The 14,801-nt window shown below is 41.1% G+C and overlaps 1 protein-coding gene across 3 annotated transcripts in view; it reads left to right on the plus strand.

Moving 5' to 3' along the window:
- SLC6A6 (solute carrier family 6 (neurotransmitter transporter), member 6) overlaps window positions 1-14,801 on the plus strand; it is a 59,133-nt gene extending 44,332 nt beyond the window's left edge. For 2 of the 3 annotated variants that reach the window (XM_009329933.1, XM_009329934.1), the window contains 6 exons: window positions 107-219; window positions 2,911-3,048; window positions 4,124-4,226; window positions 5,144-5,244; window positions 5,986-6,156; window positions 7,684-14,801. In XM_009329933.1, the coding sequence (XP_009328208.1) occupies window positions 107-219; window positions 2,911-3,048; window positions 4,124-4,226; window positions 5,144-5,244; window positions 5,986-6,156; window positions 7,684-7,824 (767 nt within the window). In that variant the 3' untranslated portion in view covers window positions 7,825-14,801. The remainder of the gene's footprint in view (window positions 1-106; window positions 220-2,910; window positions 3,049-4,123; window positions 4,227-5,143; window positions 5,245-5,985; window positions 6,157-7,683) is intronic. The other variant, XM_009329932.1, reaches the window with a different exon arrangement.

A 14,801-nucleotide genomic window follows, 5' to 3' on the forward strand; every position in this document is an offset into this window, starting at 1 on the left:
ATTCCTGCATTTGAGTGTGGCTACCTTTGCCAAAGAGCTGGCACTTACTATTTCTTTTGTCTTCCCTTCCCTTCCCTTCCCCCTTTCCTATTTTCTCTTTCTCTAGGTCCAGGCCTGGCCTTCATTGCCTACCCAAAAGCTGTGTCCATGATGCCACTGCCCACCTTTTGGGCAATCCTTTTTTTTATTATGCTTCTGTTGCTTGGACTGGATAGCCAGGTTAGTACAATGGGTAAGAGATATGTGGCTTATTGTCTTGGCGCTGCTGACTGAGAAAAACTGGTTTTACAGGCATGAGTTAAGAAGAGAATACCTCTAATGCTGCTTAAGAGGAATTCATCTGGGTTGCTTTTTAGTGCAGGGGCTGCATTTGGTGAATCTCTTAGTTGATAGTATGATGTTGCTCAGTAAGTCTTTGTCATCAAGAGTTAATGGAGTCCACAAGACTAGGGCAGTACTCCTTAACCTAAATATCAGTCCCAGTCTGGCCGCAAAATACCACCATTTTGGCCACGGTGCAGTATTTTCCTACTTTGGAGAAGACCTTAACCATTTTAAAACATAAAAGACTACAGCAGTCTGTTCCAGAGTACTTTGTGCCGTTGCGATCACCTGCAGTGTGTATACACCATCATTAAAACACTTTGTAAGAATTAATAACTCCTAGGCATACAGGCTTTGATGGTTGCCAAGCACCAAAAAAGAAAAGCGAAGCCATCGTGAGGCACAAAAAACACAAAATGTTTTGTACAGTGTATCTAGGGTGGCTTCATAAACAGTCAGAGGACAAAGCCACAGCCTTTTTCGGTGGCCTTAGGCTCAGAGCTGCTGAGCAGCTTGGGATTCTGCTGACTTTCACATCACCAATGCACATTCAGTACCTCCAAACAGGCCAGAAAGCATCTTGGGTTCCAGCTGTACTAATTTTATAGCAGACACTGCTATTAATTAGTGAGCAGGAAAAAATTTAAAAAAAGTTCAGTCTAAGAAGTTATGTTATTTTTCCCGGTCGTTGCTTATAAGAATGTTGGACTAAATACTCCCAAAGAACCTGTAAATCATTTCTAGATAGTCCACTTACAAGGAAACATGGGTGACCAGGGATTATGCAGTAACTACACATTCAAAATTGCCAAAGTTTTCAGGGCAACAGGCAGCTTTCTGCACTCAAATGGAAAGTCACTAAGATTATAAAAACCCAATTGGTAAGGATGAAATGTTCACTTAGCCTAAATGCTCTCTCATATGAGGAGAGATCTGTAAATGGATTTTTACCCAGTTGTTGTGTACTTAATCTCTTACATTTTTGATATTCCATTTGCCCTAAATTGCTCTTTATGGCTTAATCTTTGAACTTTAGTGAGCAACTTTCAATCGTTCCAAAGTAAATGTAAAAGTGCCCAATGCCGTGGTTCAACAACCCTGTGCTTATGCAAATTGGAAGCTGTCTAGTAATTTTAAAAAGCTCCTCACTGTGTAGAATGATTAAAACTAATTGGAGCGCTTAATTTCTCTCCTCCACCCCTCTGTTTTTTTGGAGTGCAGTCAGGCAGGTTTCTGGAATGCCAGAGCAGTTTAAGATCAAATCAGCCCAAAGGAAAGGGTTGCATTTAAAAAGAAAACCAGTTTTACAGAAGTCGAACTAACAAGACGGGAGACAACAAAATCTGGTGGAGTGTTTGCAGGACGGTCTGTATTTCCAAAATGGAGCTTCAGCTCGTGGTCAAAGAGTGTAGAGTTGTTACAGGGCACTTCTGGGCACTGTAAGAGCAGTATAGCTACTGGGTAGAAAAGGTAGCTTTTCTTGAAAGAATGCTATTTCATAGACTCCCCGTGATAACTCATTAGTTATAAGATGATGTATCCACTTAAAGTGAAGGTCGTTTCCTCAGAGGCAGCCTTGGTTCTCCATGGTATCCTCATGTCTTCAGTGAACTTGGTGCTTTTGTACCTTGCCAGGCTGAAAGTACAGATCAGCTGAATGATCCCTTCTTCAGATTTGTTTGGGCGCAGTTCAGTAGTCGCTTTTCTCCTTGGGTGAAATGCATCTGGTTTTTGATTAACTTCAAACTTTATTCAAATCCAGTTTGGGTTATTTGGTTAACCCAAGTTACACATCTTACATGTAGTTTTCCAATGGCAAGTAAGTACAAATACAGTTATCATGAAGCTAGATAAAGTAACATTTTTAGCTTGTCTATTCAGAACTTCATTTTTGGTTTACACATGCAAATAGTTTACCAAATCTTTGTATGGGGACTGTATCAACAGCTCCGTTGTTGCTGCAGAAGTACCCCACAGCCTCAGTCAGAGGTACTCTGCTCACAGGTTCAGAAAAGACAAGTTCAGTCAAGAAGTGCTGCTATTTCACATCAAAGTCTGCTTTCCCTTGGCTGGATTTTCACTAGCAGACCCAAGAGTAGAATTATATCCAGTTGTGGAATTAACCTAACTAGTACCTGTGAGGTTTTCTGGCACATCAAAAAAAGGCTGGGAGGTACTCTCCTAGCTTAGGCTTTTTGGAGTGTTTTCTCTCTGCTTCTTTTCTAGCACACATCTTTTATTATCTGGAACAGCTACAACATAAAAGCCACATAAGTGCCTTCCTGTCATCAAATTAATTTCCTTTATCCTTGCGGCTTGCATTTACAGAGCCCCTTTGGTGGTTTGTAAGGCTGCTAGGAAATGAATGGCAATTCTGAAAGCTTGTTCCAACCTGAAAACTACCCCCACGCTTCAACCTCTGGGTTACAAAGGAATGGCTTCCGATTTATTTATTTGGAGCAACGTTTTGCCACAGAGTACAGTCAGGGTGTTGCTGTGGAGCCTTTGTTCAAGTATGAGCTCAGATAAAATGCATGGCGGGTAATTTTCAAGTCACATTTCTTTGTTGTTGTTTTTCCCCTTTAGTTTGTTGAAGTTGAAGGACAGATCACGTCATTAGTTGATCTGCACCCATCCTTCCTAAGGAAGGGTTACCGACGGGAAATCTTCATCGCTATAGTATGTTTCCTTAGCTATCTTCTGGGACTAACTATGGTGACTGAGGTAAGTAGCACCGGTACTGGAAATTGCCTTCTTTTTTAGCCAGTTTTTAGACCAATTTTAGCTATGAATGAGACTGCACGAAATTAGCCACTCAGAGGAGCAGTCCTCTTTAGATCTACAGAGCATCTTTGATCCCTAGATCTGAAAGCATTTTGAAAAGGAGCTATATATCCCCCCCTTTTCAGTCAGAGGAACAGAGAAATGAAATCTCATTAAATTCAATCTGATCTCAGGTACTAATCGACATGAGTATGAATATTAACATCTGGCTCCAAATGATGAAACACCTTCAGCAGAGCAGATTAAGAATCCATCCAGTGCAATCCATCCAGTGCATGCAGTGAAAGAGATTTTTATCTTAGTTACACAGATTTGAATCAATTAAATACCCCTGGATTTATTCTAGTATAAACAAGATGGGAATATGTTCCAGTGGCTGCACTGTTGTGATATTTATCTCCAAAATAAAATCCAAGCCAGATTTTAAAAACAACTGGAAGAGCATGATTGTGGGAATTAAAACAGCACCTGCAACAGAGGTGCCTAACAAACACAGTTTTTTTCAAGTAAAAGTGCAGGTATATACGGTTCAGTGTAGTGAGAGCAAAGAGTCTAACAGCATAGTATAAATATAGAAAGAAAAAAATGAACTATTCTTATTAAAAAAAGTCCTTCCACTCAATTCTTAAATGAAGACCCTCCTGATGAACTGACTTCCATTTTTAGTATTTTGGAGGTGTTAGTGTTAGCAGGTGACCTTTTATTTCTTTACATCATTTGTTTCTATAAATGCCCATCCTAAAATACTTGTAAGAAGGAAAGATTTAAGTGTCTCAGTAGATTATAATAAGTGGCTTAATTTTGTTTAATCATCGTCTTGTTTGGATGCCTGTAGTAAACATACATATTCCCTGGGGAAGATAATGCTAAATATTTACCTTACCCACTTGCTTGACATTTCTTCTTGTTAGACAGCAATCATTAAGATACGTTGGTAGATGTTACTGGGAGCTGAGCCTGAAGTATTCAGGTTTTTTCCTGTTGGATCCTAATCCATTGTGTCTCTCTTTTACAGGGTGGCATGTATGTTTTTCAACTCTTTGACTACTATGCAGCTAGTGGTGTATGCCTTTTGTGGGTTGCATTCTTTGAATGTATTGCTGTAGCCTGGGTTTATGGTAAGTGAGAATCCTTTCATCTGATACCTTTTGATGAGTCAGTGACAATTTTGCTAGCCAAACATTTAATCATCAGCCACCCCAGAATCTTCTTCCCAGCAACAGACACATGCCATTAATATAAATTTGCACTGACCTCTTGGAGACAAATCTGCATCTGGGATGAAGCCAACCTCCAGTGTTTTTCCACGCAAAAATGAGTATTTTTCCATTGCTAATTAACAAAGATACAATTAAGCATTTACATGTGTTAAGTTTAGAGATGAGAGTTGAAAGTTTGGCCAGCCGTGAAAATTTCTGTTTGTCTCTCAGAGAATTTCCTTTCAAAGCTGCAATGTCTGTAAGGGGCAAGCCAACCAAATAGGAAATACAAAAAGAAAGCTGACAGAAAAGTGTATTCTGTCCCGTTATTTTTAGACAATGCTGAATACCAAGGTCTGACAGTAGCTGGAACGATCAGAAGATGTTTGCTGCTTAGGACTGGTCATTTCCCTGATTCTTCATGTACTCCATCTCCTTAGGAAAGTGAAACAAACAAAGCCTTCAGTTTGTATCAGTCAAATTTCTGTAGAAGCAGGATGTGCCGTTTGCTGTTGTGTCCTTCCCATGGTGGATTCCCCCTGGCAAGAGCACTGAGAGTCTGGGGAGAGGAGTGGGCAGGAGGGATTAGCATTGCACTCCTGCATCTAAATAGTGAGGGGTGTGTAGGATGAGAGAGTCCCCCAACCTTTGAGCTTCTCAAGGAGAAAATAATCTTGAACTTCACAGCCGTGGAAAGCATTTGAACAATACATCTGACACCTTCATCTTCCCTTTAAATACCCCTTGGAGGGGCTAGGAAAGCAGCTGTAATCCTACAGTGCTTGCATGGCTTTTATATGCTCAATTCTGATAAACGTGCTCACTATCCGTTACAGGCGCTGATAATATTTATGATGCCATTGAGGATATGATTGGATACAGACCTGGTCCCTGGATGAAATGGAGCTGGACTGTGATCACACCAGTTCTTTGCGTGGTGAGTACTGACCCAGGCTCTTTCCAGTCTTCCACATATCAGCTCTGAGCTGCCTCTCACTGCTTCTCTTCAAGTGAAGGCTGTTGCATTCAGAGACCAATTTGCAAAGAGCTGCTGGAGGCTTGAACATACCCCTCAAAGACATAGGTGTTAGCTGTTAATGTGACAGCTCTCTGCTGTGCCTGCACAAATTGCAGTTGTCTACATTTGAGTGTTTTTTTCTTAGGATTGGCAAAATACTACATTCATGACACAGAAAACTCACTCTGCCAAGAGCAGTCCCTACTTTAAGTGATAGGACTACTAGGCCATTTTATCAAAAAGACTTGAGCAGTCTGAGGCAGAGACTCAGCTTGAAGTATTTCATTTGCTGGGAAGAACACCCCAGAAAGCTCCTTGCAATGTACAGCAAGTATTTGAGCCCTGAAAAAGAACAGGCAGTGTACTGCAGCTGTTCAGCACCGTTGCTTAACACCCTATTGTCAAGCAACAGTTTACCTGTAAGCAGATGATACTGCTTATAGGTAAATTACTATAATTTCAGTAATTATAGCAGAATTACTGAAAGATGCTCTTTCAGTAATTTAAATGGAAGAATAATTCGCTCATTGGTTTAAAATACATATGGTATCCATCAACTCTGCCTTTCACTGCCTGTCTTCTTAGAGTCAGTGGTAGCACCGGAGCCGTACTGCTTTCAGCATTTTTTGACCCTCACTTTGTTTTCTTTCTCATCCACAGGGGTGCTTTATCTTTTCTTTGGCCAAGTACAAACCACTGACCTACAACAAGGTCTACACATACCCAGACTGGGCAATTGGCCTGGGCTGGGTTCTTGCCCTTTCCTCCATGATCTGCATCCCTATGGTGATGGTCATCCGCATCATACAGTCAGATGGGTCGCTCATTGAGGTAAGAGCAACCGGTTGTCTGTCTGGAGGAGAAAGGGAGCTTTAACTTGCTGTTTTACACAAAATAAGCACAATGCTTGGAAAACTGCCACCTTGTCCAGGTAGGGCAAAGTTGGGTGCCTCTCCTGCAGTGAATGCAAACAAAAGTGTTAAAGATCACCTCTCCTTTGGGCTAACAATAGAAACAGAACAAACATGAAGCCTTCTGTCCTCAGACAAAGACCAGGTGATTTTACTTGCATCCCACTTCTGCAGGTTCTAGTTTGGCAAATCGTTGCCTCCGTGTGCAGACAAGCGCTCAAGGACTGGGGTGCTTCCCAGTGCCAGATCTCTCTTCTCCAGCCCACGGGGAGAAGGAAGCACCATCCTACAAATCACTAAGAAAACAAGAGAGAGAGAGAGAGAGAGAGAGAGACCTGGGTCAAACCTGGCTGTCTAAGAGCTCACTGAATTTCAGGGAAATTTGGATCCACCTGTGGATTGTGTGGCTCTCAGGCATGGCCTTCACTCTGGGGGACTGAATACAAGTCAAACCCTCCTGCCAGTGGGCTTCACTTTTTAGCTTTTTTTTTTAATTTTTATTTATTCCTAATGAATCAAATCAAAACACTGGATCCAGATTGCCCTGATCTTTGGAAAACTTTGGGTCGGATTCGGACTTGACAGTGCAGATTCTCTCAGGTTTGGATTTGCAGGCAATCTCTTGCCCTTCGCAGTTCAGCACGGGTTCCCCTGATTTGTTTTTCTTCCAGTGGAAAGTTTTTAGAGACTGTGCAAGCATGAAACTTAGCAATTCTCTTCTAAGGTTTCAGATCAGTTTTGTTTTTGCCTAATGAGATGGTCTTAACTGCAGCCCAGGGTATTCTTGGAGGAGAAAGTGGGACACTTCGGGTTAGGAAAAAAGAGAGAATAAAATAAAAAAAGAACATTTCCCAGAGCACAAACACTTGCATTTGTTTTCCTCCAAGTGTTAATGGTCTTTTTCAGCTGTGGCCAGAGCATTTTCATGAGTGTTTATTTTCCTGCCTACATTGTCACCATCTATTGAAAGACAAGTCTAAAAGTAGCCAAAACACTCCTCAAAGACCATGTTAGGAAAGGAAAGAGAGTAAACGCTGGTCAGATGCTGTTCAGTTCTTCCTTTGTGAACTGAGATGTAGGAGAGAAGCTGCCACTTGGCAATGAGCGGCTGGGCTAAAAGGCAGAGCTGTTTCTAAATGAGGAAGGAGAATGCAGATAATTTGAGCAGCAGCTGCAGCACTGAAAGCCCAACATGCAGGATGCTGGATGACGCTGTGAATGCCCTCTGGTGTCTGACTTGCTTGCATCAAGTCAGGCTCTGCAGCTGAGCAACAGTTGAACGCAGTGCTCCACAGCCCAGGTCCCCGTGTCCTTGCAGAGCCACGCAGCATACACACGTCTCTGGCAGCCGCCATCCCCGTCCTCGGATTGCCCCGTCCTCCATCCTGCACATGGAGACTCAGGGGCCAGTTGGTCTTCTCACCTCTGTTTTTCTTCTTTCTTTCAGAGGATAAAAGCAGTGGCTGCCCCCAAGGAAGTGAATCGGTGGTCCAAAGAAACGGAGAGTGGCACCCCCTTCTGCCCCAATGGAACTTCGAATGGCGGATTGATCAAGCCAACTCATATCATTGTGGAAACCATGATGTGAGCTCTCTCTGTGAGAGGATAAACCTGCTTTAACTGCCGTTTACTAACCATAGATTCTCATAGGACCAGGTTTACAGAGCTTTATATTTGCACTAGGATTTATTTTTATTTCTCACAGAGAAAGTTATTTTTTGTGTGTGTTTTTTTTTAATATTTTGTAAGGTAATCACAGCAGATGTCTCTCTGTAGAGGGAGAGCTTTCATATCAGACTAGACATATTACAGGAATTTACTATTATTGGGTTTTTTAAAAATATATATATCTTTATCTCTAAATATTATACACCTTACCACTTGAATTGATTGTCTTGCCAGCAATACATTCAAGTCTCAGAAAGCAATTTTAGGTGCTGGTATGGTTGGGAGCAGGGTAACCTACAGAACACACAAAAGGAGCTCTGTTTAGAGATATGATTAAAAAAAAGACGCTGTTTCAAGAGAATTTTCAAAGGTGTAGTATTTCCACCCTCTGGTTCAATTGTGGTAAACGACAGGCTTCAGGGTCACATTAGGGAAAGGGTACAGTTATGTTTAGCACAGTCCCTGAATAAAGATATAGCCGGGCAGCTGGAGCAGAGAGTTTGCGTGGGAGGCAGAGAAGTTGGGTGTGAAAAGCCTTGCGGCCATCCCTCCCTAGCATGGCGTTGGGACCCTGTCACACAGACGAGAGGAGGACTTTAGGAAGGTGTTTGCAGGATTTGGCATGGTTCACTTTTTTTTTCTCTCTCTCTTTTTTTTTTTTTTTTAGGTTTTGGGGGGTTTTTTTACTTAAGTTAAATGCCTGCTGTTTGTGCGTGAGCAGGGAGGTTGAGTACCTGCTCCTGAGTTGTCCAGCAAAGCATATTTTAGTGTGGTGGCACTGGTGTAAACTTGAATTCTGCAAACTGGGAGGGGCAGCCTGTCCCCGGGGCAGCAGGGGCGAGTGCCCAGGAGCTGAGAGGGGAAAAGCAGCACCTGCCCTCTGGGTGCTTCAGATGTTTGCTTGCTCATTTGTTTGCGTGTTAATTATTGGACTTTGGTTTTGGGCAGAAAAATAAAAGAATCCCTCTGGACTCTGACCGTCCAAAGGTGAACACAAACCAGGTCATCCCCGACAGGAGGAACAAAACCGTTCACCTACATTTGGTGTAACCGGTATTTATAACAGACACGTTGTTAATAATAATAGTAATAAAGATAATAATATCACTCAGCAAACAGGTGCTTTTCATCCATGTATCTCAAAAATGCTTTGCCAAGTTCAGTAACCAGGATTTGCTTTATTTATTTATTTGGGGGGTGTTCGTTACTGTTGGGGGGAACAGACAAAAGGACTAAAAGTCCCTTGTCCCATGTTACTAAATAGCAGCAGTGGACCTAGGGGCCCCAGTCTCCTTGCCCATCATTGGGTTAAAATGTAATTTTTTTTTTTTTTTTTTTTTTTGGGGGGGTGGAGGGTGCAGACATATTTACAAGGCTTATGAATCGTATCTGCTGAAGAAACAGGGCTTTCAGGATTTTAAGTCAAAGCAAAGGGAACATGTAACACTGAAATGTTTTGTATTTGGTCAGAAAGAATTGCATACTGTTCCAGGTTAGACTGGGGAGTGAAGAGAAACCACTACAAGGAGTGTAGGAATGGGGGTTCCGCTTTGTGTGGGCGAGGTGGATGTTTCCATGGGGAATTGCTCCCTGAAGACTGTCCAAAACATGGACAAAATCCTTTTTTTTTTTTTTTTTTTTTTTAAAAAAACTTGAGCAGGTTGTGCTGGGAACAGGTTCTCTGGCAAAACTCAGCCTTTTCTTGTGGGCATTGTAGTAGAGGGAGAGATTTTTTTTCTTCTTAATGACACCACAGTTAGGCTATCCAAAGGTATTTAGAGGAAATGCTTGGTAAAACCAGAGTTTGTATCTGCTTATGCTGCTGTCAGCTTAGTCTGTCAGGGCAGAGTTTGTCATTTAAACAGGAACATATCCAGTTCTTAACATTCCTACACAGTAGTTTTATTTTATTTTTTCTTGTCCCATGGGCTAACTGGCTGCAGCAGCACAAACACTTGTTGATTAGCTTGCTGGTTTTCCTGTAACAGAAAAGGAGTGATTTAAAACTTAAGAGATGGACCAAAATAATTAAAAAAAAAAAAGGAAAAAGTGGCTGCATCTGTAACTTTCAAAATCTTTCTAGTTTGAATTTGTACACATTTTTACTTCAGATAGCTAAGTTGCAGCAACAAAACCAGCCACGGCAGAATTGCTGTTGTTTTCTTTTTCTGGTTGCTGTATTATGAGAGTTATAAATGAAACTTTTCCGCAGCTGGAGATGGCTAACATCTAATGTCACCTGCTGGGCCAGTGGCAATAGCCATCCGACGGTCACTGGGGGAATTCTGTGAGCCAGTGAGTGTCATCAAATGTGCCCAAAATAAAGGAACATGCATACAGCTATTTTTTTTTTTTTTAACAGCCTTTAACCATCAAAGGCAAGGAAATGTAATCCAAGATATAACTCTCTTTAGTGGGCTTCAGCTTGGACCCTCATTTTTGAGTTACAGTTAGTGTCTGCAGTAAACAGGCATGCTTGCCTGGGTGAAGAGGCAGTAGCAGGTTGGGGGGTCTAAATTAATGGTTTCTGTGAGTGCAGATGAAACACTGATGCTTGATTTATATTTTTTTGTATATACATTGTCATACAACTGTTTTTGAGATATAGCGTGCACATCACTTTCGTGCTGTGACAAGCTTTAGTTAGGGAAAAATAATGGTTTGGCTATATCAAAGATGTCTCTGATGAGTCAGCTTGGTATTTAGCCATCTCCCGCATTGTGGAGAGCGTCTTTGTGTTAAGAACCAGAGGGCTAGTACTACACCTTTCAAAGTACAACTACTAGAGAACTAGAACCCAGCCCCATTTCGATATAAACTGTGCCATTCAAATCAGTTGCTTCCATGTACCAAGTGAAAATGTCTCGCACATATGCAACAACCTCATTGAAGCATTATGTCAACTTCTCTGGCCCTGCTGTGCTCTTCAGCATGACTGCAAGGGAGGGCTGGGACTCACGAAGAGCTAAGAAATTATTGTTTCTGGAAAACAGTTCCCCTCTCCCCTCTTCTCTCCCCTCAAAAAAGAAAAAATAATTAATTCTTCTTGTTTTATCTGGGGTTTGAGTTCCAATGAGCACATTCATATTTTTACAGTTTTGGGTTTTCCTAACACTTTTATCAGATTTCTGAACTTTTCTTGATGATAAATTTGCATTTCAACATGATCCTCTGCCAAATTTATTAAAAAAATAATTTTTCAAAAAGTCTGTGTTTTCTACCTATTTCTGACTGCAAATACAACTGTTTTTTTCCCTAATTTACTTGTTTAAACACTTGTGACCTATTTTACCTGTTATGTGTAAATGAGGAACTCTATATTAAAATATCATGACTAGTCACAGATGAACTGGTTTGGATCCAGGGAAAAGTTAGTGCAGTTTTGGCATGAGATCTTTAGAACCAGATCCCTGAGTTTAAAACCGGAATAAAACAAGACAAAACCCACACCTTTTTATATTTCATGTACCTTTGTATTCATGGATTCTTCTGGGCTTGAAAACGGCAGATTTTCAGCAGTATTTATTTCCAGCTGAACTGAAATCAAGAGACAGTAGAAATGTAAAGGGGAACATTTAGTCCACAAGATTTTCCAACCTGTTTCATATTTTTCTCAATTTTCCAAACTTTTTCAGTTCACCTGTCACTAGTTATGATCTCACTGAACGGGCATCTAGTGTAAGGGACTTTACCAGTAGTCTGTATTTCGGTATTTAAACAGTATGATTTCATAAATAGAACTGCTTTTTATTGTTGTTGTTATTGTTCTCATTTTCCTTCTCATGCGTAGCTTTCCTTTTCATCTGGTCCAAACAGATCCACACACTTAGAAAAAATCCTCTTTTAAGTGTGAGGTAGTAGGTCCACAATGGATTTGTTCTTGTGTTGTAAATGAAAATACAAAAGCCTAGCAGCTGTGTTAGCCATCTAGAACAACTCTGGTGGTCACCCCGCAGCAGCAGTGCAGCTCCTGGCGTGGAGGGGAGTTAGGAATGGTCTGCTGAAACAGCTCAGCAAAATTGATTTTTCACAGCTGTTCTTGGGGAGAGGAGGAAAAGAGGAAAACAAAAAAAAAAAGGTGCAGCCTTACAGTTGCTGTGACAAAAAAAAAAACAACCCAACCCACCAACAACCATTAGCAGTGCCTTTAATGTCACCATCAGGATAGCATCTTCTGCAGCTGTTTTCAGCCCTGTGTGCATCCTCCTTTCTCAACTGCAGATACTCCTGGTTCCTCTTCTCTGTCTCAGCGTTAGACAATTTGAGCAGATCTGAAGACACACGGACATTTCCATTCGATAGGCCTTTTACAAGTCTCCTCCCAGTCTGCTTTTATTTGCTAAGGAGACTTACAGTTTCAGTGAGGTCATGCTTGTCACACTTGGGTTCAAAGCTCCCACTTGTTGCATCAATGGCAAAACTCCATCCGTGGGAGAAGGATTTGAACGTTTTTGAATAACTGATGATTAGCTTCCGTGTCTTGTGGTCACTGCAGGATCACTCATGGAGGCATAATGTATATAAAATGTTAATAAGCTGTGTATTGAATGGAGTGGACAAGTTAGTTAAGCAGCTCAAGTACACTTGGAAGAAAGATGACCCTGACATCATTTCCAGGAGATTCAATGGAAGTTGCTCACTTTCAGTAAAAAAATAAATAAATATGTGTTTAAGTAGACTAGTGGATGAAATCTTTCACCCTCATATGCATGCACACAAGTGGGGACATTGCTTCTATTCCTAGGCTGCAAATCGTGCGTAAGTCTTGCAGAGCTGTTTAGGATGAGGATCGAGAAGGTTTAGGCACCACTTGCCTGCAAAGAGCCAACCTGCCAGGGTGCCCAAGTGGCCTTTCCTAAATTGGGGGGTGGTGAAAGAAGGAACATAATGACAAAATCCTAGGCTGTGGCCCCTCCAAGGAAGCCTTGAGGTTGGGCTTGAAAACTCTCCTGGCTCCTTGTAAGCACCACATGGCTCCTGGTATGGGAGGTTGGGTGTGGTGTGGGTTCAGGCAGCTGCCTTGGACTTGTTTTCTCCAAAATCAGCATCCAAAGCCTTGCGGTTAGGATTGATGTGGTGTTGTGTATTTGTGTATTTGCATGAGCAAAGGTCAGGAACTGTCAGACCCTAGTAGCTCATTTTATTTCTTGTAATCAAAGTTAGGCTTAAGAAAGAAAGTATTCAGTTGATTCGGTGACACTTGAAACCCCAAAAACCCCATGAACTAGTGCAAAAGAGGCCCCCTGAGCTCCATTCTTTGGCCACAAAAATTTTCTGTTGGTATCAATGGCCAATTTGAGTTTACTAGAAAGCTTGATCAAGAATGACTTGAGCATAACCAGCACTAGCCCCAGCTGGAAAACTGCCCAGTCCAGCCCTGCGCCCTCCACTGGATCATGGCTCTTTTCTGCCAGTCCAAAATAAACCTGTACATGGACAATGCTTCTCTGCTTTAAAAAAATAATAATGATCTGAATTTGTTTGTTTCTATTAAAAAATAAACAGAAACAGTCGATTTTTGGTGTGTTTTTTCCAATTGTCATTTTGAATTGGTGATTTCAATTTACTTGTGTCCTAAAAACAAGCAGAAAAAGCTTCAGACACCATTTGACCAAAGAAAAGAGGCAAGCTCGAAATTTTGCAGACTGAAAACTTTAAGAAAATAATCACTCCCCCATCCCTATCAACGGTGGAGAACTTTAGTGACAGGGCCTGCAACTGGAAAAGAGCCTGACCCTGCTGGTATTGCTTGACCATTGAATGGCAGCGCAGGCACGGCCTTTTTGTATCACTGCTGTGTCTTAATTTGAAATAATCAGTAACAGTGTCAGAAATGAATCGCCACAAGCTTTACACAGCCCTGAGCTTTAGGAGTAAAGCAAATTAAAGACATTTTAAAAAGGAGTGAGTTTCTGGAGGCTTCCTCCCCATGGTTTGGCTCTGTGGCACACAGCAGGACAGCGCAGCTTGCTTTCCCATTTGCAGCAAAGGGAAAACATGGCCCGACTTGAAAAATCTGAAGAAATAATGGGGAAAAATATAGTTTAAAAAAAAAAAAAAGTGAAACTTGATTATGCTAAGGAGCTGTGCATGTGTGCTTTTGTATGCAGGGGAAGGCTTCGGTCCTGTAGCATAGTACATGTTAGCATGATACATATTGTTTCTAAATCTATCTGCTTCTGCAGTTTGGATGTTAAAAAGATTTGATTTTTGTTTTCAATATATAAAGGAAAAGAAATGAGAACAGTGGCAAAATCATGTTGAGAGGCTAAAAAAAAACTTGGGGGCAAGTTGAGTTAGTTTGTCATCTGCTCCTGCTCTGGAAGCCAGCGACTGTCTCTCAGCATTGCAGCATCCCAGTACTGTTCTGAAGTGCTCGTTGTTCAATAGGATGTTGTTTTTCTCCAGTGTAATGTTGTGATTGTTACCTGATAATGTTGCCAGGGACTTCACGTTGTAAGAGGTGGTCCATCTTGTGTGATGTATTTGGCTAAAAAACAGTGGTGGTTTTTTTATTATTTAAATTCCTAGCAACTGTGACTACAGTAATGTGATAAGTAGCACATACAGCGAGGAGGCGATGTCCACGATGGCCTCCTTAAAAATGTCATCTGAACTTTTTAAAAAAAAAAAAAACCTAAAAATATTTTTAAAAGATTTTAAATCATTTTTTGTGTGTTCCAAAACGGAATATTTGTATTTGAAAAAAATCCTGGACTGTAATTTAATCCTAAAAACCCTAGCCTTTGTGTATATGGTAAATGTTTGTATTTTGCAGTTTCTGTTTTGCTTTTTAGATAAATAAAATGTATATGGATATTTTTAAGTCATCTTTGCTTTTTTAGATGAGTTTGTAATCACCTTATAACTGAAAATAAAACTTTCCTTTATAAACCA

This window comes from Pygoscelis adeliae, unplaced genomic scaffold (genome assembly GCF_000699105.1).
Source record: "Pygoscelis adeliae isolate BGI_AS28 unplaced genomic scaffold, ASM69910v1 Scaffold208, whole genome shotgun sequence".
In the NCBI taxonomy this organism is placed as follows: Eukaryota; Metazoa; Chordata; class Aves; order Sphenisciformes; family Spheniscidae; genus Pygoscelis; species Pygoscelis adeliae.